This window comes from Cupressus sempervirens, chromosome 10 (genome assembly GCF_028749045.1).
Source record: "Cupressus sempervirens isolate cs-2001-9-10 chromosome 10, ASM2874904v1, whole genome shotgun sequence".
Lineage (NCBI taxonomy): Eukaryota > Viridiplantae > Streptophyta > Pinopsida > Cupressales > Cupressaceae > Cupressus > Cupressus sempervirens.
The window spans coordinates 67,347,402-67,375,195 of record NC_143127.1 but is presented as its reverse complement, the minus strand read 5'-3'; the positions used below and the strand labels follow the sequence as shown (position 1 = coordinate 67,375,195).

Here is a 27,794-nt window from a genome sequence, read left to right as displayed (position 1 = left end):
GAAGCGCGCCGGTTTTTGCCATTTTCTCATATATTCTTTCCGTCGAGGCCGGGAATTATACGGTTGCCGCGAGCTCATGCTGCGGCCGCCGACAGCTTGTGCGGGTATGATTTCTATGCCCTCAAAAGAAACCGCCCGAGAGACATTACTATCAAGGTTCGGAGAGTCTGGCCCTCGGTTTTGAGTCTGCTATCCGGTTCACTTTTGTTGCATACAGTCCTGCTTTCTGAGAGGTATATCAGTTAGTGGGTGGATTAATTTTTCAATGTATCTAATTTATCGCTCTTTTGTTTGTACTAGTCACCAGAATTCAATTTTCTATCAGATGTCTTTGCAGATTTTTAACAAGGGGAAAATACCAGTGCCATAAGTTCAAATTTGACCTAAAACTGGTTCACAACATTCACTCTCATTTTAAATTGTGTCGTACCAAAGATTATTGCGAGTTTATATCTAACTTTTAATTTCCGCCTGTTCTTTAGATTTTGTTTTATGAATCATAGTAGGGTCACTCTGATTTCGTTCAGATTTCCAAACTGGCTTCTGGTCACAGAGAAGATGCACTTTTGTATATTGATACATTTGGGGGCAAAGCTGTGTCAGTACCTGCTACTTTTTAATGCAGTAGTGTTCAGCGTCGGTATATAACTAAGTCACCCTGCTAATATGACAGTAGCATACAGATTCCGTAATTATATACCAATGCATTAAAAAGTAACAGGTACTGACACAGTTTTGCCCCCAAATGTGTCAATATGCAAATGTGCATCTTCTTTTGCAACTTAGTTTTATAACTCTGAAGCAGCATCTAATGTGGGTTCAATGGATCAGCTGCTAAAGAACATTGTCAACTGGGACTGAGTCGAACTTTCATTCATTTCTAGCTTAATCAATAATGAGTTTCAAATTCCGATTTTGCCGTTAAGCCATGAAAGCTGGTAAATCCTGTTGCGACATTCTTCAGATCCATGGTATCTTTTAATGCAAGATAATAATACACCCAAGCAAACTGTATCGAATATGGCAAAAGCATCCAAATTAAAGTTTCTGTGTTACAAAGTTGGTTGATTTGGGTGTTGATGAGCCTCTAAAAACCATAATCTAGTTGTCAATCACTAGGACACTGAACCACTACAGTATTCACATTTTCGGTTCATAGATTAAATATTGTTGTCCTGCTGTTACCCGGTTATGATTAACTTAATTGCTGTTGTAATGCTTTCCCCCCCCTGCTGTCCTTTAATTAGGAGGCTTTTTTTGCGGACTAAAGGAAGAGATTCGTGTTGAGAGGTACCAAATGAGGTTTAGACATGGGACACCGCTGGATTATGTAAAACAGAATAAAATAGTGGAAGAAATAAAATGGGGAGTCGCCAATTAGGTTCTTCAATTTGCTTCACATTCTTCACACTTTATTTGTTTACTCTATTTCATATGCTTTGCAAAATTATGATGCTTTTATTTTAGTATAGTTTATCATTTATCCGTGAAAACAAGCATGGGTAATGTGTTTATGTTGTGTGAAAATAAATCAGTACAAATGACAATAATGGGACTGGATTTGGTTTTCAGTTCTCAGTTGTTACAGTACTGATTGCATTTGGCTTTGCATTGTCATAGTTTGAATCATAGTTCAATGACTCAGACTCGGCAAAAACCCTGCAGGCCGAAATGTTGACATGGACTTTAGACTCATTAAAAACCTGCCATTTCAATAAAATACATAATTTCACTAAACAGAGTTAAATAACACGCCAAAAAGTTCTAACAAGCATAAGAAATGAATTTAGTTCTTGCATAGCTATGAAAAGTTGTTGAAAAAGTGTTTAGATAAGTGGCAATGGAAAAACATTAGAAAGAAATTGGAAAAAGAATTTTGCTGCTAACAGGATTGTACTCTGCAAAAATAGGCAATCTTGGAAAATACTTGCCAATAACTTGGTGGAGTAACTTTATTGGCTGGTTCTAATCTGTGCGAGTTAATCACCAAATTATTTGTCACCAAGTTGTTGGCGAGTACTTGAAGGGTTTCTGAATTATGCTTGGAATGATGGCACATTAAGAAACAAATTCCAAACGCATGTTTTTTAAAGTAAAATGAATTGCACACAGTTGCCTCCAGAAATGTGTTATAAACATTTGCTAAATTTCTGTAGATACTCAACTAAATCTGTAAAAGACTGACATTCCCCCAGATTTACCATAATCACATCCAGCTATTTTTTGATTCAGGGATGTGAAGTTATGGGTCTAATGCCAACTCTACTTTCATTTATTTTGTACATGAGCAAATTTCTCATAACAATTACCTGTTTGACAAAGAAAGCATTCCCTCATAAGCATGTGAATAATATTTTTCTGCATTATATAATAAGGGGCAGTATAAATGGTACCTTGGATGTGGATTCAATCCAAACTTTGAGTGGTAAAATTTTGCCCAGTGGACTTGAAATTGCGTTATATTTACAATATGGATGATACTCATTAAATGAACAAGTAAAATAAATATGATTTAAATCTCACAGGATATGCACAAGTTTGTAAAGTTTGATTTCTCTTTTTTACTGTCTCATCAGGCAAAGACATCAAGAATGGCCATATTTGAGACTATTGTGAGACAGGTTGGTTTCAAGTCATTGGTGTGCCGTGCATTTCCACAGCATTTACCTGGTAAAACTAATCTCCTCATATGAAAATAAACTTGAGTTTTGGAGGTGCATTTGATGATAATGATTTCCTGATCGAATTGGCTAAAGATATAGATATTAATGGTAAATAATAAATATTCAAATGGAGATTTACCACTCCTGTTTGTCTATGGATAAAGATTTCAGCTACTTTTAGTGATTCAGTTTACTTAAATGTTTGCACATTGCAATCTAATAATCACCATAGAGAAAATGGAGAGGAACTCTGCTGAAATAGAGATGTGCACATTCATTAGGCTGCATTACAGTGGCCATGGTTGCTAGAATGTTGAGAACTCATGTTTACTCCTGATTACAGGAAATATATGCAACATTGCGAAGTACAATTTAAGTATTCACTTATGAGAATGAAATATGACAATATAAAAATCAGCTAATTAGCTCACACAGCGAGTAGAACATATGTAACTCATATTCATTTGGGTAAGCAATAGACACTTACGAATCCCCAATATGTTTGAATTTGTTTTGGCATAAAATGCTATAATATATTAACATTGACTAGCCATCTTGCTTACAGTCTAAAATTTAGTTGCTCAATTGCAGCATTGCATTTCCATAGTCAGGTAAGACCGTATATTAAATGTACCTTTATGTAATTGTAGACCAGACTTGTTTTATACAATGAGATATCAGGAAATAACTTTGAAAGATAAAAAATAAATAGAATTGCAAATCAAATGAACCAATAACCTGCGGAATTGGCAGTTATCTGCATTTAGTGAAGGAAAATTAAGAAGTTACAACCATAGCTCACAAACTCAGACTCAGCAAAATCTTGGGAGACCCAATTTTGGCTCAGACTTGGTGACTTGACAAAATCTTGGCAACCTAAAGAAACACTTAATTTCTCGAAAAACATATATTTGTTCCCAGCTGCTCATATGCATGAAATAATCTTCACTCGGCATGTAGTTATCCTCAGTACTAGAACATAGAGGAAACTTGGCGACATAATAAATTCAAAAACCCTTGGATGCCTTTGAACTCAACTGATAAAACGTGGTCTGTCTTATACATCGACACCTCTGAGAGCCTGAATTTATTCCAAACAGCTGCTAAACTGCCAACGGTTCTATAAGCCAAACTGCCAATGGTTCTATCAGGATCTACAGCAAGCCCTTTCCCATTCTTCCAGACATGAGGGATCATCTATAACATGTAAGAGGCATCCACCTTGGTCTCCCAAAGAAGCAACACATCTGGGACTTCTACATCCACCAAATGGTTAAGGAAACTTTGTGTTTTTGGGCCATTTAGGTCATATACATTCTAGCTAATGATCTTCATTTTTTCTGTGACACTTAGAGGTGCTCAGCTCCCTTGTTAACATATTTGCTCAAGGTCTCCAGTGCGCCTTTCCCTATATCCACCAAAGAATTGGGCTTGGCTTTGCTAACTTTTGACTTTCATCCATAACAAGATATTCTGCCCTTTCCTATTGCTTCTAGTCACCATACTCCAGGAGTTTTCCTTATCCCCATCAACTTCATCCTTTCTCGAATCATCCTCTTCCTCCCTACTCTCCTCCCTACTCTACTCAACTGGTCTTCTTTGAATGGGCCTCTATTACCATCAGACCTAGGCCGCCTCTAAATCATTACTCAGATCCGCATGCTGCTCTAGAGTTGGCTCATCAACTATGTGTCCTTCAATCTGTGACCCTACTTCTGCCTTTCCATAGAAAATGTATTTTACTTACAGGAGCTGAAGGTCTTTCTCTGCTATCCTACCAGAATCCCTGCCTGCTCCAGGATCCACAAGAGTCACATTGCAGCTTCTGGTGTTCAACCTTACCACATTTGAAGCACCTAATGGGAAGGCACTTGTTTTCAACATCCTGAAACCATTACTAAAAATACATGATAGCATTAGAGAGTGCGTTTGGCTTACTGAAGTCCACAGTGACACAAATTCTAGCAAAGGAAGCCAGCTGTCCACAAGGAGTTGAATTTGAGCTATGAACAGAAAACTTAAGTGTTTACTAATCAACTTGAGAATTTCTCAGACCTTAATTCCTATGTCAGTTTGAACATCTGTACCCAGATCAGAGCCTTCTTAATCACTCCCATGCAGGGGTCAAAACTAGGCATCCAAGCCCTAATATAAAGTCTTGAGCTGCCCATAAACTGCCCCCCCAGTACATTCTCTCTCTCAGAATCTGATTGAAAAACTATTGTAGCAATCCTACTGCCAAAAAGCTACCTTCTAGAGATAAATGTGTTGGACTAACAGCCAACGTTACCCTTTGGGATTCGTGACATGGCTTAACCATATCTTGTGTTCTATAAGTCTAGTGGTTTTATCGGGCATTGACAGGTCGACCTTTTGGTGCAATGGCAACTCTAGCTTGTAACAAGTGGTATTAGAGCTTGGTCACAGGTTCGAATCTCCTTGGGTAACATTGAGGGGGGGGGGGGGGGGATTGTTGGACTAACTGCCATCGTTCCCCTTTGGGATTCTTGACATGGCTTAACCGTGTTTAGTGATTGTATCGGGCATTGACAGGTCGATCTTTTGGTGCAACAATAACTCTAGCTTGTAACAAAATGGACCTAAGTTTGCCCTATTGAGGACTTAGTTCTTCAAAGAGGGCGATATCTTGACAAATTTGGTGATTACCACAGGCTTCTTGAACTTTTTAATCTTGGAGTTGAGAAACTTCTTTGCGATATAGATTTGCCAAACTTCATTCATGATTTCTAGGTTAACATTGCCAAAAGACATCCTCGAACCCATCTGGAGCGTCAACCTTATTGTGTAGATTATCTAAAGTTCTTGCCTCATCTACCCCAACTAGCTTCCCGTTCTTTGCTATTTCACTTTCTTCCTTGCCTTTTTTCACATCTGTTGCTACTGCACTAACTTCTCTAAAATATCCTTCTCCCTTGTGCTTCACCTCTCTTGTGCACCACACATGTTAGCTCTTAGTGATATACATGCTTTCTAACAACATATTTTATTGCTAGGGTAAATACTTAAGTGCCAAAATAAATACATTTAAATATTAATATACAATATAAAATATCAATATATTGCACTATCTCTAGAATATCATTGTCCCTACGTTTCACTCCTCTACATCATGCATGTTTACACTTAATGATTTACATGCTTTATGACAACATATTTTCTTGCTAGGATAGATTCTTATATATATTAAATAAAAATGCTAAAAATTAATATATACATTATTGTTGGAATCTTTTAATGTTGTGCCCAAAGCTCGAACTATCAATGCCTGATACAAACGCTAGATTTAACTTGACCCATGGAAGGCAATTAAGCCATGTCATGAGTCCACAAGGAGGTGCTGACCACTGAGTCAAGAATCTCCCCCTCAACATTGACAAAGCCTTCAACACCCAATGAAGGGAGACTCAAACTCATGACTCAAGGCTTTGATACTAGTTGTTGGAATCGTTTGTTATTGCACTAAAAGATCGAACTACGCTTGATGCAAATGCTAGATTTACCCTCACCAACGGAGGTAGTTAAGCCATGTCATGAGTCCCCAAGGAGGTGTTGACCATCAAGTCAACAATCTTCCCCTCAACATTGACTGGGCCTTCAACACTTATTGAAGGGAGGCTTAAACGCATGACTCGAGGCTTTGATACCAATTGTTCAAATCATTTGTCATTGCGCCAAAAGTTTGAGTTTTAAATGCCCAACACAAACTTCAGATTTAACTCTACCCATGGGAGGTGGTTAAGCCATGTCACGAGTCCTCAAGGAGGTGTTTACCACCAGTCAACAATTATATATGTATGTATGTATGTGGGTCCAGGTTTTGTGTGCATTGGGGTTTCTCTAAGGTTCCGACCAAGCCCTATGGTTTTATTTGGGACAGACTAGGGGTGAATTTGAACATTTTTACGCCCAACCAATAATGCCATGGTGAACTAGTTGGGATTTTGGCATTTGTTTTTTCCTAATATAACATGTGATTTTGACCACATGCCCCAAATGCCCCTAACCCTAAAATGTGGATTGTAAGACATTTTTTTTGTTGTGATTGCAAAACAAAATTATTATTTTTCTTGCTGAATTTATTTTTTTGTCATTCCACAATAGAGTTGAAGATTGATTGGCGAAGGTTCCAAACTAGTTGGTTTGCTATTGCTATGCATTTGGAAGAGCCTATTTGTGGCAAAGAAGATTGTAGAAGAAGCTTTTTTGCAAAAGGCCGTGTTTTTTTAATTTTCTTTGTTTTTGTTTATCTTTTCTACATTTCTTTTTTCACAATGAACTCTCTTGTTTTATTTTAATTATTCTATGAATCTATAACACATGAATAATTTTTTAAAATGAGTTAAAGTTGCATATATACTTTTTGGTTTCATTTATTTTAGTTCTTTGAATGTATTGTGCATTGAACTTGTCATAGAGATTATAATGGCAGCCAATTCTAGTTCAATTGGTTTACTTCATATCAAAATAGATCCAAATCATCCTCATTGGAAATAATATGGTATGAGTATATCAACTACCAGGTGGTAGGGGATATATTTGGATTCGTAGTGGGTGTGATATTAGGTATTCAAGTTCATACAGTTTGGTGAAAACTGATTTGTGCCACATCCTTGGACTATGCATTGAAGCTTGTTCAAGAGAATTATTCCACCTCTTTGTACATGATTGGGTTTTCTTTTGAGGCTACATTAAAGAAGAGAAAATCCAGGAACACCGTGGGGAGAAGGTTTCAAGATCTCGATCTTTTTTTGGTGCCTACAGGCTTAGTTTCCTGGAGTAAAGAATAGGTGGTAATAATGTTAACCCAACCAAATGATTAAAAATCTCAATTCCTTACTTAAGAAATGCATTTGGAGAGCAAGGAAACCGATCAAGTAATCCTATAAACACACCTCTAGGAGCTTAACACTAAGCAACTATTAAGACACTCCCATTAATGTTGAAAATTCTTCCTAGGAAAAGCTGATTCATATTCATTCCTATGAATATGCGTAATAGAATGACCAATTGCAGTAGTGGAAGACATGGGTATGCCATAACAAGAGTTTACATGATTGGAAATTGGACACGTATGTAGTGCAATTCAAGAGCCTCAAAGGTGAAAGAGAAAATTAGGCTTCTAGATTGATGGTGGACAACAGTACACTTCAACCCAGAATTCGGTTATCAATCCTTCTAGCGAAAAATTTGATTGAGGTCATGGATAGCAACCTAGTCATGAAGCCATGGGTTAGCCACAAGCTCTCACCTCCAATTTTACTCCAAACCTCAAGAAGTTTTCTTCTTTTCTCTGCGTTACTGGGTTCACACCATGAGCTCTCAAATTGGGTTTGGGTGCAAACTTGATACGGGTTCGTCTGTGGGTTTGTGCTAGGTACACATAGAGTGCACACCCAACACTGTGGGTGTGCTTGGATTCACATACCCACAAACTCATGCGCATCCACAGTGTTGTGTGTGCACCCAATGTGCACCTAACACAAATCAGGGTGCACCCACTGATTACTTGAGTGAACCCACTAAGAATGGAGGTGAACCCTTGAGAACCCACAAACCAAAGTTTTAAAAGTGGGCACAAACTTGAGAGTAATTTTCTTTTTTTATTTTACTTTGTTCCTAACTATTAAACACCCTAATATGAGGCCTTCAAACTGACTTTTCCGCTGAAATTCCACAAATGCTTTTTTTGATGATCCCTATCTAAGTCACAGGATTCACCGAATTTCATCCATGAAGTTTGAATTTCAACAATTTTTTACCCTTTTTGAACATCATCCAAATTTTATGATATTTAATATAATACTGTTATTTGTAATAATATTATTTTATTTTGATATAATATTAATTAATTTAGTTTAATTATTTAGCAATGTCAAACAATTTTGACAATTTTGTGGATATATTACTTATATTTAAAAATAAATAAATTTATATAAGTTAAATTTAATGTCTTTTTTTTCTGAATTTTCACCCTTGCCAAATGTCATCCGAATTTTATGATCTACGAACCTGAATTTGAATTCGAACCTTGTGACTTAGATCCCTGTGATGATTGATGAACATTGAACTATTAATCATGTTTCATGAACAACATTTTCTTTCTTAATTGAGTAGTTCAATGTAATGATTTTCACATTGGAATTGTGAACATAGATCAGTTATCAAGTATTTAAGTTCTTGATGTATATCTTTGACATTTGGCATTGATCAATTTTCAAGCATCATATTATGAAATGGTTTAGTTTTACAATTCTGTATTTTTCTAATTTTTGCATAGGTAATGTACACACACACGTGCGCGAACATACACACATGCACATGTCAGCAATCTTCCCCTCAACACTCATTGAGCCTTCAACACTCATTGAAGGGAGGCTCAAACCCATGACCTAAGGCTTTGATACCATTTGTTGAACGAAGGTGTTGACCATGAAGTCAACAATCTTTGCCTCAACATTGACTGAGCCTTCAATTCTCATTGAAGGGAAGCTTGAACCCTTGACCCAAGGCTTTGATACCAATTGCTGAAATCATTTGTCATTGCACCAAACGTTTGAGTTATAATTGCCCAACACAAACTTCAGATTTAACTCTAGCCATGGAAGGTGGTTAAGTCGTGTCACGAGTACCCAAGGAGGTGTCAACCACCAAGTCAATAGTTATATATGTATGTGGGTCCAAGTTTGGCGTGCATTGGGGGTTCTCTAGGGTTCTGACCAAGCCCCATGGGTCTCCTTGGGACAGACTAGGGGTGAATTTGAACAAATTTCATGCCCAATCAATAATGCCATGGTGAACTAGTTTGGATTTTGGCATTTGTTTTTTTCCTAATATAGCATGTGATTTTGACTATATGCCCCAAATGCTCCTAACCTTAAAATGTGGATTGCAAGACATTTTGCATTATTGTGAATGCAAAACAAAATTATTATTTATTCTTGCTGAATTAATTTTTTTGTCATTCCACAATAGAATTGAAGATCGATTGGAAAAGGTTCCAAACTAGTTGGTTTGCTATTCTTGTGCATTTGGAAGAGCCCATTTGTGGCAAAGAAGACTGTAAAAGAAGTATTTTGGCAAAAGGCTGTGTTTTTTAAAATTTTTGTTTATCTTTTCTATATTTCTTTTTTCACAAATGAACTCTCTTGTTTTATTTTAATTCTTCTATGAATCTATAACACATGCATATTTTTTTAAATGAGTTAAAGTTGCATATATACTTTTTGGTTTCATTTATTTCAAATCTTATAATGTACTATGCATTGAACTTGTCATAGAGATTACAATGGCAGCCAGTTCTAGTTCAATTGGTTTACTTCATATCCAAATTGATCCAAATCATCCTCTTTGGAATAATATGGTATGAGTATACCAAGTGGTAGGGAATATATTTGGATTCGTAGTGGGTGTGATATTAGGTATTCAAGTTCATACAGTTTAAGGAAAACCGATTTGTGCCACATCCTTGGACTATGCATCGAAGCTTGCTCAAGACAATTATTCCACCTCTTTGTACATGATTGGGTTTTCTTTTGAGGCTACATTAAAGAAGAGAAAATTGAGGAACACCATGGGGAGAAGGTTCCAAGATCTACCTCTTTTTTTTTGTGCCTAGAGGCTTAGTTTCCTAGAGTAAAGACTAGGTGGTAATAATGTTAACCCAACCAAATGATTAAAACATCTCAATTCCTTCCTTAAGAAATGCATTTGAAGAGCAAGGAAACCAATCAAGTAATCCTATAGTAGTATAGATTAGATACACCTCTGAGAGCTTGACACTAAGCAACTATTAAGACACTACCATTAATGTTGAAATGCTTCATAGGAAAAGTTGACTTATATTCATTCCTATGAATATGTGTAATAGAACAACCAATTGCAATAGTGGAAGACATGGGTATGCCAAAACAAGAGTTTACATGAGTGGAAATTGGACATGTGTGTAGTACAATTCAAGAGCCGCAAAGGTGAAAGAGAAAATTAGGCTTCTAGATTGATAGTGGACAACAATACACTTCAACCCAGAATTCAGTTATCAATCTCTCTAGCAAAAAAATTGATTGAGGTAATGGATAACAACCTAGTGATGAAGCCATGGGTTAGCCACAAGCTCTCCCCTCCAGTTTTACAACAAACCTCAACAAGTATTCTTCTTTTCTCCACGTTATTGAGTTCACACCACGAGCCCTCAAACTGGGTTTTGGTGCTGTTGATGTTTGGTAGCCTCTATCGGATAAACCTATATGCAATTATATATGAGATATATTATATATATAAGTTTATTGTTATATATATATATATATATAACAATGATTAAATTTTATTATATTAATTATCAAATTAAAGACAAGGGACATGTCTCTCCTTATCCTTTTCTCATTATAAATAAGAGGTCGCTGCCATTTGGAACACACCCAATCCGGTAGTGGTTAGTACAAGTGCAGCGATTCTTGGAAAACTAACATGGTATCAGAGCTAGGTTCAATTATAGCCTGTGAAATTTAATAAGTAACAAAGGTTTAGTTCTGTGATATCTAAGTATTATTGAAGAGATAAATAAATTTGAAGACCATTTTGTTGCATCATAAGTTACATTATATTTCATAAATATTTGGAATGAGTAATATTATATTAGAGTTGCAGATTAAATAGTTGATGTAACAACTAAGTATAGAGATTGGTGCCATGTTTATAATAAGAAACCCTATATCACAACACTAGTAGTTGAATTTCGATGCATTGGTGGAAATGGCTGTTCGACTTTTTTATAGAGCTTTGATAGGTATTGTGTATCTCTTAAAAAAAAATTTAGAATCTCATTCCACGTAGAGCATGCAGATTTCTTCACGTTTTAAATTGCAATAATTGAGTCTCAACTTGGCACCAATGAAATTAAGAGGTACATGTTATATATAAATGGAAGATATACCATTGAGATTGCATGAATTAATTTGTGGTTTTGATCTTTATTTTTGTAACCTGATGTAATCCATTGGGAAAGGTCTTTGGGCAAGAGCTCCTGAAACAAGTGACTTTACTAAGGTTGGGCCCATATTCGTCAGATTAGTGGGTTAAAGTTGTCTGGGAATACAAATTTCAGTTTGAAACTTAGTGGAGCTTATAAATAAATTTGTGAAATTTTGTCCTTCTACTTCAGTCAAGGAGTTAATGTTTGGGCATTACATGAATATATTGTGTCGGTTCGTCAAAGTATAAAATTGTGTTCCTCACCTCCACTAAACTAGAAGAAAGGAGGGTAAGATAAGTTTGAAAATCATGAAAGGCTATGCTACAGGGCAGAAACAATGAATATAATTTAGAGTGACGAGTTGGAATAAAATAAATTCAATTTTTTTTGTCATTCTTGAGCACCACTTTCCACCACAAGTGTTGGAGTTGATGAAATCCAACTCCGAAGACGCCCAAGATCACCTGCATGCGAAAACCTGTCAAAGGGAAGCCAAGAAGAGAAGAGCGTGGAGCAAGTGAAAAACCCTAAACGGACATGAGAGACAAGAAGTATGCAAACACAAGAAAATATGTATTTACAATATGCTAAAATGTCTTGTGAAATACAATGAGGGAGAGACTGCTTATAAAGGCCTCAAAGAAGCTTGTAGAACAAGCTGGAAGGCGCTAGGAGATAAGTGTGACAACTAAGCATACATCCACATGAGGTGGAAAGTCCTCGAACAATGTGAGAGGATAAGTATGACTTAGGAGAGAACAAACTCCCGTATTGTCAACAACTTATAACAAACTCCTAGACTACAACTAATAAATAAAATGCATTTACCTAAGTAAGCTTAAGTAATAGAATAAATAATTAGTAAATTAATTATTTACTCTAACACCCCCCCTTAAGTGCAACTTTGGGAAATGCCTTAAGCTCACAAAACTAAGATGAAATGCAGAATGGGTCTCGGCAATGAGGCCATGTTAGGTACCCATGTACAAAGCAAAAGAGCAACCTCTGAAAACGGGGAAAGGGAGAAAACCACGTGGGAAAAACCCTCCCCCCAAAAGAGGTAAGAACCTAGTGAAGAACTGAAGAAGCCTCCAACTAGGGAATGTCCCCTAAAACAAGAACAAAGAGTGATCATGAAGAGCATCACTGAAGCATGAAGAAGCTGCATATTTGCCGTCAGAAGAAAACTGCAACTGCCGATCTAAAGTACCACCAAGGAAGAAGATGGCACGAACCGAGTGTGTCTATATGGTAGATGATCCATCTCACCGAAATGCATAGGTTGCTAGCCACTGCCTTCGCCTTGTATATAGGATCAACCACTGAATACATAGCTCACACTATCGAACCATCGAACTAAGGATGCATTAGAACAACAACATAACCCCCCCTTAATGCAGATGGGGTGAGATGACAGGCAACTAAGAAGGCGGGCCAAAGTCTTCTGCAGACGAACCAAGAACGACGAGAGAGGAAGAGGTACAAACACCTATAAAGACACGGTCACACTGACGCTACATGGGGCTAATGTCGTGGAAGGGACACTCACTTGACAAAGGAAGACGACACAAACATGACAACTACTATCCCCCCATGGTGCTTTATGAAAATAGTGCATGTACAATTGACTCAAAAACAACGTTCATGACCCCTAGAATGCAAGAGTGGCACTTTATCTCAGTGCGATACATAAAAGTGCTTCAAAATGATAGCTACAATGATCAAAACTAGAAACAAGCTGCAACAAAACATAGTACAGCCCAAAACAAAAGAAACCATGCCAGGAAAACGATCCTCGGGCCTAAAACACTCAAGATATCCACCATATAGCAAAAATGCCAAAAACATGATAGAAAGAGCATAGGCTAGAATCTAAAAAAAAGGACTACATTTCTGAAAAGATGACAGAACCAGCTTTCCAAAAATATAAAGTTTTCAAAAAACTGACATGGGACGCAAAAGATATGCTTGCCGGAGTCAAAAATAAGACTTTGGACTTTGACTGAAAAAATGGGCAATAAAAATGCATCGAAACCTAAAAATACCTACACCAATGTCTCTGTCTCGGAACTAGCTTTTCGGCGCTTCTTTCGGATCGGAAAAATACCTCCGTATGCTCAAGTTATGGCCAAAAAATCGCAAGTAGGTCAAAAAGGACCTAGGAGATGTGCAAGAGGATGATGATGCAATGCTGATGTCAACATTTTACTGGATAAAATTTGACGGCCAACGGCTAGTCATAGCAAAAAAGAAGCACGTGGACGTCACGTGGCAGATAAGATGACGTGGTAGTGGTCATGTGGCAATGTGACATGTGTCACCCCCACGTGGTGCCAAGTGGCAGCAACTGCTGATTGGGTGTTGAGTCTGCAGAGTCCTCGCTAGCGCTGATGATTGCAAAGAACCTGTCCACGTGTCAATTTTCGGTTGGCCTACTGTGCTCACAAGCCTCTACGCAGGCACGTGACTAGGACAGGCGGCGAGATCTGGCCGAGCGGAGTAGATGGACAGTGGAGCGGCTAGGAGCACTGGCGGTGGTTGCAGAACCAGAGGCGCCGTAGGTGGAGAGTTCCAGAAGTGCCGCCGGCGGAAACCAGGTGTCAGGAAGGAGGTGTGGGCAAAGCGCGAATGGCCCCGTGGTGGAGTGGTGGTGCGCTCTGCGCTAAATTTTTTTTTAAAGCTTGTGCGCCCGTGCGACCGTACGGAAGGTCCTCTGAGCTAAAATTTTTTGCCTTCCGGAGCCCTGTCTCCAAAATCGACGAATTTTATATGAATCCTAGCTGAAAAGCGCCTTTTGAATCCAATGGTAGCGTCCGTTTGGGCTGAAAGTGCTCCGAAAATTCGCTGTTCCCCTAATTTGAAGAAAAAAGCACAAACAAACTAGGTTTTGTGTCTCCGAATCACAGCTTCAAAAATCCTTCAATGAAGTAGCAGCAAGGAGGCTCTGATACCATTTTGGAGTTGATGAAATCCAATTCCGAAGACGCCCAAGATCACTTGCATGCAAAAACCTGTCAAAGGGAAGCCAAGGAGAGAAGAGAGTGGAGCAAGGGAAAAACCCTAAACGGACATGAGAGACAACAAGTGTGCAAACACAAGAAAATATGTATTTACAATATGCTAAAATGTCTTGTGAAATACAATGAGGGAGAGACCGTTTATAAAGGCCTCAAAGAAGCTTGTAGAACAAGCTGGAAGGCGCTAGGAGATAAGTGTGACAACCAAGCATACATCCACATGAGGTGGAAAGTCCTCGAACAATGTGAGAAGATAAGTATGACTTAGGAGAGAACAAACTCCTGTATTGTCAACAACTTATAACAAACTCCTAGGCTACAATTAATAAATAAAATGCATTTACCTAAGTAAGCTTAAGTGATAGAATAAATAATTAGTAAATTAATTATTTACTCTAACAACAAGGAGTTCATTCGACGATGAAATTGACTCTCTACTTAGAGTCTATTGTCTTCATAAAATACTAGTTCGCTTGAAATAGTAGCTCAACATTGCAAGGGATATCATACATGGATGTGTATAATATAGAGAACCAAGACTATGCCCCACATCACCGTCTAATGAACATGAAGTAGATAGTGAAGCGAGATATTACGTTACGAATAATTACCGAGAATCATTTTTTGGCACCAAAACAAGCCGCGTCTACATGCAAATAGAAGCTCATGCAATTAAACCTAGAGTGTAATCATCGGTTTGAACTTTGAAAAGAAAACTAGTTTGGAAATTGATGTAAGGTACTATACAATTACCAACAGGATAAGCCACTCAATGACTATGGAGGAAAGATAGACAATAGATGAATAATGAAGCACCGAATCCCATAAATAAAGGTTTGTCAAAAGTATGCTATATATTTAAATATTTGTTGTTCGTTACTATACTATAATATGGTTTTAACTTATGAAGGTAAAGTCATATTTAAAGGTGAAGACTAAAGTAATGGGCAATGGGACCCGAGAAGGTATGACAAATTATAATTTTTACAGTCATTTTATGAAAATGATATATAATATTTTTATATAAGAGTATATTTATATAATTCTATATACACATTTAATTTATAAGAATTTTATTTTGAAAGGAAATTTATTAATTCAAAGAAACTATTCAATAATTTGATATTGTGGTATAAGCAGCAAGATTAAATATTGAATAATAGAATGAGTTTTCTGAAACCTGAGATGATGTGCATATGCCTAGATAAGTATTAGTTATTTATGGATTTGATGCATGTGAAGGAAATTTATGAATTGATACATATAAGTAGTTATTATTATTGAATATTACATTTGTCTACTCATTATTTGTGGTTCTATAAGAGCTATGTGCCTTGATCTTTTCCTTCGAGAATGTTCTTGCAGGAAAAAGAGGGAGATTGAGATTTAGAGGGACCCTGACATTTCATTAGAGGCAACCTTGAAAGAGAGGAAGTAGATAGAGGAGATGATTCAGTCAACCTTTGGTGATTTTGGTCCTATCAATTCAGAGGGAGTAAACCATGTTGAGATGGATTCTCTAGTTATCAATAACTTGTAGAAATCAATAGGACTGTGGCTCATGAATATAACTCGTGATTGTGATTTTAATGGGCCTACCCCTTGTATACATCATGAGGAAGTGACGACTTCCAAATGATGTCACTTATATTTGCAGAAGTTACTGTAAGGTGACGATCTTACAATAACTTGTATTATGAGATCAAACAAATTGAGTATATGGTGAATGTCTTGTATTTCAACATTCTGGAAGGCCATTACTCAAGAGTATTTGGTGAATATCATTGACATTTTGGGAGGCCAATACTCGTGATATCAGATGTGATATCAAACCTTATTTTGAGTACTTGGTGAATATCATTGATATTTCGGTAGACCAATACTCTTGATATTAGATGTGATATCAAAACCCATTTGAGTAATTGGCGAATATCATGTATTTTGTGAGACGAATAGTTTTGATATCAGATGTGATATCAAACCCTTTTTGAGTAATTGGTGAATATCATGTATTCTGGGAGACCAATACTCATGATATCAGATGTGATACCAAACCTTATTGAGTATTTGGTGAATATCATATGTTGATATTTTGGGAGACCAATACACTTGATATCAAATGTGATATCAAAATGATGGATATCTTCTGAGCAAAGATATCCTTAATTTTTCTAACTTGATATTACTTTGAGGTAATACGTGTGTTTATCCTCCCTAGCTAAGAGGGAGTGTTGATATTTGGTAGCTTCTGTCAAATAAACCTATATGTAATTATATATGAGATATAATTTATATATAAGTTTATTGTTATATGAGAGAAATAAATATATATAACAATGATTAAATGTTATTATTAAATTAACGAGGGGCATTTCGCTTCTTATCCTTTTCTGATTATAAATAAGGGGTCGTTGCCATTTGGAATACATATACCAATCCGACAGTGCTTAGTACATGCGTAGCGATCCTCGAGAAGCTAACAGGTGCAAACTTGATACGGGTTTGTGCTAGGTACACAGAGTGTGCACCCAACATTGTGGGTGTGCCTGGATTCACATATCCACGGACTCATGCACACCCACAGTGGTGTGCGTGCACCTAACACGAATTAGGGCGCAACCATTGATTACTCGAGTGAACCTACTACAAAATGAGGCGAACCCCTAAAAACCCACGACCCAAAGTATTAAAAGTGTGCCCAAACTCGAGTAATTTTCTTTTTTTAAATTATATTTTATTCCTAACCGTTAAGTGCCCTAACATGAGGCCTTCAAACAGACTTTGTTGCTAAAAATCCATAGATGATTTTTTTTGATGATTGATGAACATTGAACTATTAATCATGATTCATGAACTACATTTTCATTTTGTAATTGAGTAGTTCAACGTAATGATTTTCACATTGGAATTGTGAACATAGATCAGTTATCAAGTATTTAAGTTATTAATGTATATCTCTGACGTTTGGCATTGATCAATGATTAAGCATCATAGTATGAAATGGTTTAGTTTTACAATTCTGTATTTTTCTAATTTTTGCATATATAATGGACACACACATGCACGTGTGCACGCATGCGCACACTCATGCATGCACACACACACACACACATGTAAACAATATTCCCCTCAACCCTGACTGAGCCTTCAACACTCATTGAAGGGAAGCTCGAACCCATGATCCAAGGCTTTGATACCACTTGTTGAACGGAGGTGTTGACCATCAAGTCAGCAATCTTAACCTCAACGCTGATTGAGCCTTCAACACTCATTGAAGGGAGGCTTGAACCCATTACCCAAGGCTTTGATACCAATTGTTGAAATCATTTGTCATTGCACCGAAAGTTTGAGTTATAAATGCCCAACACAAACTTCAGATTTAACTCTACCCATGGGAGGTGGTTAAGCCTTGTCACGAGTCCCCAAGGAGGGTGTTTACCACCAAGTCAACAATTATATATGTATGTATGTTGGTCCAAGTTTGGCGTGTATTGGGGGTTCTCTAGGGTTCCGACCAAGCCCTATGGGTCTATTTGGGACAGACTAGGGGGGTGAATTTCACAAATTTCATGCCCAACCTATAATACCATGGTGAAATAGTTGGGATTTTGGCATTTGTTTTTTGCTAATATAGCATGTGATTTTGACCACATGGCCCAAATGCCCCTAATCCTAAAATGTGGATTGCAAGACATTTTGCGTTATTGTAGACAAAAATATTATTATTCTTGCTGAATTACATTTCTTTGTCATTCCACTATATAGTTGAAGATCGATTGGCGAAGGTTCCAAACTAGTTGGTTTGCTATTCCTGTGCATTTGGAAGACCCCATTTGTGGCAAAGAAGATTGAAGAATAAGTTTTTTTTTGCAGAAAGCTTTGTTTCTTTTAATTTTTTTGTTTTTGTTTATCTTTTCTACATTTTTTTTTACACAAATGAACTCTCTTGTTTTATTTTAATTCTTCTATGAATTTATAACTTATGCATAATTTTTTTAAATGAGTTAAAGTTGCATATATACCTTTTGGATTCATTTATTTCAGTTCTTTGAATGTATTGTGGATTGAACTTGTCATAGAGATTACAATTGCAGCCAGTTCTAGTTCAATTTGTTTACTTCTTATCAAAATAGATCCAAATCATCCTCTTTGGAAATAATATGGTATGAGTATATCAACTACCAGGTTGTAAGGGATATATTTGGATTCGCAATGGGTATGATATTAGGTATTCAAGTTCATACAGTTGGTGAAAACCGCTTTGTGCCACATCTTTGGACTATGCATCGAAGCTTGCTCAAGAGAATTATTCCACCTCTTCCTACTTGACTGGGTTTTCTTTTGAGGCTACATTAAAGAAGAGAAAATCCATGAATATTGTGGGGAGAAGGTTCCAAGATCTACTTCTTTTTTTGGTGCCTGGAGGTTGAGTTTCCTGAAGTAAAGACTAGGTGGTATTAATGTTAACCCAACCAAATGATTAAAAGGTCTCAATTCCTTCCTTAAGAAATGCATTTGGAGAGCAAGGAAACCGATCAAGTAATCCTATAGACTAGACATCTATGAATATGTGTAGTGCAACAACCAATTGCAATAGTGGAAGACATGGGCATGCCAAAACAAGAGTTTACACGAGTGGAAATTGGACACATATGTAGTGCAATTCAAGAGCCTCAGAGGTGAAAGAGAAAATTATCTTCTAGATTGATGGTGGACAACAATACACTTCAACCCATAATTCAGTTATCAATCCTTCTAGTGAATTTTTTTTTATTGAGGTCATGGATAGCAACCTAGTCACGAAGCCATGGATTAGCCACAAGCTCTGCCCTCCAGTTTTACTCCAAACCTTAACAAGTATTCTTCTTTTCTTCGCGTTACTGGGTTCACACCATGAGCCCTCAAACTAGGTTTGGGTGCAAACTAGATACGGATTCATCTGTGTTTGTGCTACCCAACACTGTGTGCGCGCCTGGTTTCACATACCCACGAGCTCATGCACACCTACAGTGCTGTGTGCACCCTATGTGCACCTAACACGATTCCGGACACACCCACTGATTACTCGAGTGAACTCACTAAGAACCGAGGTGAACCCTTGAGAAACCTTGGCCCAAAGTTTTAAAAGTGAGCACAAACTCGAGTAATTTTTTTTTTTTTTAAATTATATTTTATTCCTAACCGTTAAACACCCTAATATGAGGTGGCCTACAAACAGACTTTTCCACTGAAAATCCTGTAGATGGTTTTTTGATGATCTCTATGATGATTGATGGACATTGAACATTTAATCATGTTTCATGAACTACATTTTCATTTTGTAATTGAGTAGTTCAATGTAATGATTTTCACATTGGAATTGTGAACATAGATCAATTATGAAGTATTTATGTTTTTAATGTATATCTTTGACATTTGGCATTGATCAATGATCAAGCATCATATTATGAAATGGTTTAGTTTTACAATTCTGTATTTTTCTAATATTTGCATATATAATGTACACACACATACGCACGTACCAATATGTGCCCAGACCCCTAAATGTTTTTCACATGCGTGTGCGTATGCTTGCGCACGCACGCACACACCAATACATGCCCAGACCCCTAAATTTTTTTCACATACCCACGCATCAGGTTCTCATATCCGAACCCGAACTGGTAACTTAGCCTTTTCTGGAATATATCAGATGAATGTGAGAGCAAGATCTTTTAAAGGGTTGGTATTTCTCATTGTTAGCTGAATACTTGTACTAGCTGTTATAGTGCCTTTGCAATTCTTGGGCTTTCCCTATTGCTCCCTCATAACACCTCAATTCTCTCCTTGGAATGCTATTCCCAGGTAAGAGAAACGTGAAATATTCTAATTATTCTACCAGAGATCAAAGCATGGAAATCCTGTTTCAGTCATCTGAATCTCTGAAATTTGCTTCACTCCTCAAGACATTAAGAAAGATTTTTGGGAAAAGGATTACATAATTCATAATTATTATATTGAAGGTTTTGTCTTACTCGACTCCTCCATGCTGTTCAGAAGAAACATGAAAACATTGGCTCTATGACAATTTTATTGAGACATGAGTTTGGTTATGATCAGCATGAGTGCAAGCTGTAAGAAATATTAACAATCTATTATTATCTGAGAATGCAAAGAGACAAACTACTGATTTGATCCAGCAACAGGCTGAAAGTTTTACTGCTGCTAGTATCAAAGTACCAGCTTGGAGGGTATTTCTTTTTTCCAACCACTCTGATGTTGATCCAACATGGCCATTTAAAATAATTAATGAGGAAAGTAACCTTTTTTCATGTTTGAAAAATGATATCTAAAATATCAGGTTATGGTGGCTGTGAATAACCATCTTTTTGTAGATGGTCCCATCTTCAGCTCGTTACCAAATCTAAATAAATATATTATAAACTCAAGATATCTTCAATGATCAGTACTCCTTAGTTACCGTGCCCCCAACATGAAGCTACCAAATCTGAAAGCTCCTCTGCTTCAGCGAGGGGTCACTTTGAAAGACCAATGTATCAGCTCCTCCATCACGGTGTTTCTACTTAGCCACAGCATAAAACATATGAATAAGGTCACTCCTTCCTTCAAACTAAGTGTTTCTTATTCAGGTTTCTGATTCATATTTCAACCTTCTCCCTTCAAATTAAGTGTTTCTCATTCAATGCATAGTAATGCTCTGCATTTGCAGGTTTCTGATTCATACTTGAACTCTGGGTGTGATCTGGCTATTCAATTATGTTTATGATCTTGCTGTTTCAAAGTTTATTTTATTGCATCTTGAGCATCGGATGACTTTAATATCAGTGAAGCTCACTAGAATGAAGGAAACCTATGCCACTAGTTATAATATCCAATGGATCTGTTCTAATTGTGCCAATTTTAGTCATGATAGAAAGCCACAGTAACATAATTTACTTTTATACTTAGTTCTTTTCTTTGTCGTTGGCTGCAGTAGACAAATGATGGATCAAATGTCTCTTGGTGAATGCCTATCTTTGTGATACATTGTTATATGTTCAATAAATTTTTTAACCTTTCTTTAGGGAAAAAAGACCAATAGTAGGTTTGATGGGGTGTAATGAGCCTAGCAGGTTATTGTTGATCTTCACAATGATAACAATGTAACCTATGGATGATAACAGTAACAACGGAAAATATATATAATGCTTCAAAGACTGAATGCAGTGCTAGAAGTCGCAGAATGTATAGAATAATGAATGTATTGCAGATCACAGGTTGCTAAAGGATAATAACTGTTTTTGATACTTTCTCCGTAGCAATCGATGGATATAAGAATGAAACCAATAGACATCCCAACATAGAGACATGACTATGCCACGTAGGGTCATGTCCCTACTTGGATATGACTGTCGACAATAAACATTAATCCATACTAAGCGCCTGATAATCTCAGGGAAAACACAAGTTAACAATATCATTATTTGCACTACCGTGAGGCAAGTCCGATCACCCTTGTATGCTCACAGTCGTATGGTGATGGCAAATGATAGCATTGGATTGCCTTGTATCAACTGTTAGTTGATGAAAATAACCACAAAAAATAACAACCTGATCTGGGCAACGCACATTATGCAGATCTTTGTTCTGATTGAACACATCAGTAATTATATTAATGTATGTATATATATATATATATATATATATATATATATATATATATATATATATATATATATATATATATATGTAATTTATACTGATGTTTAGTGATCAGGTCCGACTGAGACTAAATTTCAACATATAGAACAACCCAAAGGATTTGTCACTCACGACAAAAATAACTATGTCTGCAAATTAAAGAAGGCACTCTATGATCTTAAACAAGCTCCGAGGGCATGGTATGAAAGGATTGACAGTTATCTTTCTAAATTAGGATACTCCAAAAATGAAGCTGATCCTAATATATAGTTCAAAGTATCTAATGGTGATATGGTTATTTTTGTATTATATGTTGATGACTTACTAATAACAGGTGAAGACCATCTTATAGAAAAATGCAAACAGATCTAGCAACTGAATTTGACATGAAAGATCTTGGACTTCTATATTACTTCTTAGGTCTAGAAGTATGGCAAAAGGAAAATTACATTTTCTTAAACCAAGGAAAATACATGGTTGACATCTTGACCAAATTTGGAATGAGGACTATAAGCCTTTGACTACACCAATGGAAACAAATCTTCACAAGCTTGAAAATGATGGAGTCGAATCTAAACCTATTGATCCTACTTACTATAGGCAGATAATCGGATCACTAAAGTACATTGCGAATACTCGTCTTGATATTTGTTATGCAACCAATACATTAAGTTAGTTCATGTGCAAACCTAAGAAAATCCACCTCATGGCAGCAAAACACATCTTATGATACTTACGTGGTACAATTGGATTTGGTCTTAGATATGATCAAGTTGAGATTCAACTTCATGGGTACTCAGATTCTGATTGGACCGATAACTCCTTTGATCGTAAAACCATTACAAGATGTTGTTTCAGTCTTGGTTCAGCTATGATTTCTTGGTTTAGCATAAAATAGTCATCTGTCGTCCTGAGTTCTACAGAAGTAGAATAAATAGCTGCCTCCATGGGTGCTAGAGAAGCAGTATGGTTAAGGAAGTTGCTAGTTGGACTATATCGGACACCCTTAAAACCTACAGTTATGCATTGTGACAATCAGAGTTGTATTAAGCTGTCAGTGAATCCAATTTTCCACAACTGATCTAAGCATATTGAAATTCCTTATCATTGTGTCAGAGATATGGTAGATAGAGACGTTCTCAAGCTAGAATATGTCAGCACTAATGAGCAATCTGTCGATGTAATTACTAAACCTCTCTCTAAGCCTAAATTGGAGCACTTCAGAGGTAAACTTGGGATGATTCAAATGTTATTGCAACTCCTGAGAATGAATCTTAGTTTAAATTGTTGAATATTATGAACATTCATTTTTTAATGTTTAAAGAGTTACTATTTCATGTTTGTGTAATATGTCATGAAAGGTGACGATCTTTCAATGACATATCTAATTAGAAGGTACCTATTGTAAGGTGAAGATCTTATCAATAGTTTGACCTGTTGTCATGACAAACTTTAAATTGTTGTCCCGGAGTGTCGGAAGTCATGACAACAAACGTGTCATGATCAAACTTCATTAGGTTGTTGTCCCGGAGTGCCGGAGATCATGATACTTGTCATGATAGAGATCATGACATTGTGATTTATTGTTATTTGATAGACTACATTAAGTTGTTGTCCCGGAGTGTTAGATATCAAATAACTTATTCTCTTGATAGACATCATAATCTGATGTCAGTGAACATATCAAGTGAATATTACTATGGTGAGAAAAAATTGGTGGTTCAATCCTCCCGCTAAGAGGGAGTGTTAAATTGAAGCTTCAATCAAATTGAAGCAATTTGGCAATCTGAACAATACTTATATTTACAGTCATATATATATATATATATATATATATATATATATATATATATATTGATGTATTGTATATCTCTGCCATGTATTATTGGGCTCCTCCTATTATAATCTCTAAACCACCATCGAGCTTTATTATGAATCAATTAGTTTCGAATGGTAATAACTAATCCATGGTCAGCAATTTTAGTTGACTATTCTAAAGTCCGCATAGGGACATGGCCCTACGCGGTAAAAGTACCACGTAGGTTCATGTCCCTATGTGGACATGACTTCTCATTCCTTATATATATTGTATGAAGACTGCTGCTGAGAATAACACGATTACCACACCAATGCTTAGTATCTTCAACGATTCATACAGACATCTCTGCAGTCAACATAGAATATATATATTCAAGATTATATATACACCCTAGTGTATAACTGTATTTCTTAAGGATAAATGGATAAGTTGAATAACAAGTTTCAAGTGCATATACAATTATATTGAATTGCAGAAATGCAGTCAAAAGAAACAAATAAATTCTATCTCAGTCACTCAATCAGAGATCCTATTCATTTACAGGCAGAACAAAGATTTTCTCCTATTACCAGCATTCCCTTGAACGTGCTTAAAATGACCTTGATGTAGCATACCAGGTAGGTACATAGTATATACTATATAGTAATATACTATATCATGAAATTTGCAAGAAATTGCATATTAGATATCTAAATAATAAAATATATAACTAAAAGTTATGGAAATCAAAAGAGAGAAACAAATTGATGCAGGAGCATCCTTGGGTTGTTGGCAATCTTGCATCCCCCAAAAATATTTCCTTTCGGTTTACCTGTTTACTATTCATTTGGACCATAGTTGAAAAATTTGGTTTCGGGAATATCTCAGCTGGCCCAAATTTTTTGAAAATCTCGGAATTGGCAAAAACTCAGCACCTTTATTGAACATTTGGAAGTATACAATTTCTTAAAATATTCTTAAGCTGATGCAATTGAGATAAAATTTACCAGATTTTTGACCACATGCAACTTTTCTGATTTCCTTCTATGCCTTCTTAAAGAACGTTGGATTTTCTGATTTGTAACCACATGCAAATAGAAAGGAAAACTTTATTCAATCTGTTCCAAATTTCTATGTTTAATACTAATTATATATTGTATTATTGAATATTTCATCTTTATCTTTGTATTATATATTGCTTATCAGAATATTTAATAATTTCATACTTTTTATTCTGTAATATTAAATAATATTCTGTATCTAATATACTGGAATATTACAGAATAATAAGTATGAATATTAAATAATAAAGAATAATAATCAATATTATCTTTGTATTATTGTAACATATAAATTCTCTGTTTAATAATAACTACATACTGTCTAATACTTCCAGTAAATTATTGTCTAAATCGTTTGAATTTAAGCAAGCACAAGGTCAGAAGTAAATATACTGATTAATTTGGAAATATTAGCAGAAACGATAAGTTGTAGCAATATATAAACCATTTGCAATATATAATGGTTAACCATTAGCAGAGACTCGTTAGCAAACAGACAATTGGAAAATCACACTTGCGAATCACAACTGCAGATTTTTCTCGCCAATCGCACCCTGCATCGTCATTTTCGTTAGCAGTGTCATTTTTCTCAAATGTGTGTACAAAAACTTAAAAACAGGAAACAATTAAAAATGCCTTTGCCTTTTATTGTTGACTTGTCAACGATTTTAATAGGCGAGAAAATCCATTTCACGCGATATAAAGGACAAAATAATGCAGTGATATTTGGTAAAACACGGAATCAATATCTGCTGCATTTATTTCGGCACCAGTTATGGTCCACAAAATATCGCAGTATTGGCTATAAAACATCGATATTTGCAACTATGATTTGGAGAGTTTTCCTATTATTTTAGGTTGCGATTGATCCAATTGGCTCATTTTCTTATGTGATCCTTATGGCATGGTCTAGACATCATGAAGATCCTATGTCTAGCTTCACATCTTGCTTAGAGGTTTCCATATGAAGCTATCTTATGATTGGTCTGGTCCTATACTGGCTATCCTGTTCTGACTGTCAGGTTGAAGATTCATGACATGTGATGCTTAGTGGTACATTGTTCTATGTTGTAATACATCCGATCGACCCTTTTGTTCGTTCACATGGCATGATGTATCTATTTGGGGTTGTTCTTAAGGATCCGAGTCCTGATCAATCTGTTTGTAATACATTTCCTTTGTCATGGAACTTAATGGTCAGATAAGTTGGGTTGTGGCTGGCGATCTTGTATATAAGTAGGGTAGTACTCCTTGTTTGGGTAGTGCTAAGCAGTTGAAAGAGAGAAGGATGAAGAGAATCGGTAGAAGCAACTGAGATAAGTAGGGTCTGTTTGAAATAACAGAAGTTTGAGAGATGATCAGCTGCGAATAGATTGCCGAAGGCAGTGATAGTATCTGTCTTGTTTGTAGTTGGATATTGACAATAGTGATGTAATAACTGCGTTTATAGGCCAACTTAAGGATAAGCTAATGATATTTGTTCTTTGATGTTCATTTCTTGTTAGTTGGGTTGGGCTTCTCTGTCGTGGCATAATCTAGCTGCAAGGTTAGACATCTCCTTTGGGGATTCTCTTTCCATGACAGCGTCACAAATTTATATATAAGTAGGTGGTCACAAGCAAGCTGACACAACCAATTATTACAATTTACTCGAGTTTGTATGATATAGTGTTCAACTTCCAGGCATTTATATATTTGACTTGGTTAATGGCTAAAGAGCTGAATGTCAATTGGATGATAGTTTGATTGTTTATGCAGATGTTCCTGGGAGCAATGCTGGACCATTGAGTCTTCTTTTCAGGAGATGGGCTACAAAAAAGGCAGCAGGTTCCACGCAGAATGGTCGTGACTCTAAGCCAAAGTTTCTTGGAGTAAAGAAATTTGGAGGCGAGGTTGTTGAATTTTAAATTTTTGTAACCTTTTTAACCTCTTAATATTGGTTGTATGGTTGGTTCATTTTAAAATCACACCAGCTTGTAGACACTGCAAATGGTTATTTCTTTTTGTTCTTGCTGTTGATGACCCTTTGTCTTTTGAATTCAGAAAGTCTTTCCTGGAAACATCATTGTTCGTCAGCGAGGCACTAGGTTTCATCCTGGTAGTTATGTTGGTATGGGGAAAGACCATACACTTTTTGCTCTTAAGAAAGGGCATGTAAAATTTCAAAGAAATAAGCTGAGTGGTCGCAAATGGGTCCATGTTGAACCAATTGAAGGTCATGTCCTTCATCCTGTGTATCAGAAGACCCAGTCTCTAGAAGAGGCAAAGCTAGCTATTAGGTGACGTTAACAAAAACATTTCAGTAATAGATCAGTGGGTTTTATATGGACTTTAGAATTGATTATAAGAGATGGCTGCAAATAGGTGAATGTTGAGGTAATTGACAGCTATGTTCATCATCCCCTTTACAAGAAGATGAAGTTTATACAAAAAGGTATAGTCAGGTGACAGCAATGTGCATGATGGATGTCTAGATTTAATTCACATCAATAAGAGTTTTGGATTCGATTTAAAGCTAGATGCTGAAATCACAAAAACTGAAAATTGATAACTAAATAAAATAAAATCCTTTCATATGGAGCAAAA

At 36.3% G+C, this 27,794-nt stretch overlaps 1 protein-coding gene across 1 annotated transcript; it reads left to right on the top strand.

The window, feature by feature from the left end:
* LOC149532606 (uncharacterized) lies at positions 1 to 27,794 on the top strand. Its single transcript, XM_089805016.1, has 4 exons — positions 1 to 233; positions 2,577 to 2,670; positions 26,967 to 27,100; positions 27,252 to 27,794. Exons 2-4 carry the CDS (start codon positions 2,592 to 2,594, stop codon positions 27,489 to 27,491), a joined length of 453 nt encoding a protein of 150 aa, XP_089661142.1. The 5' UTR covers positions 1 to 233; positions 2,577 to 2,591; the 3' UTR covers positions 27,492 to 27,794.

What these genes read in the sequence shown, in the direction of transcription:
- LOC149532606 (XM_089805016.1), top strand. Translation starts at nt 2,592, where the DNA reads ATGGCCATATTTGAGACTATTGTGAGACAGGTTGGTTTCAAGTCATTG. An exon ending in ATTTCCACAGCATTTACCTG is followed by an intron (nt 2,671 to 26,966) that starts GTAAAACTAATC and finishes TTGTTTATGCAG; the next exon opens with ATGTTCCTGGGAGCAATGCT. An exon ending in TAAAGAAATTTGGAGGCGAG is followed by an intron (nt 27,101 to 27,251) that starts GTTGTTGAATTT and finishes TTTTGAATTCAG; the next exon opens with AAAGTCTTTCCTGGAAACAT.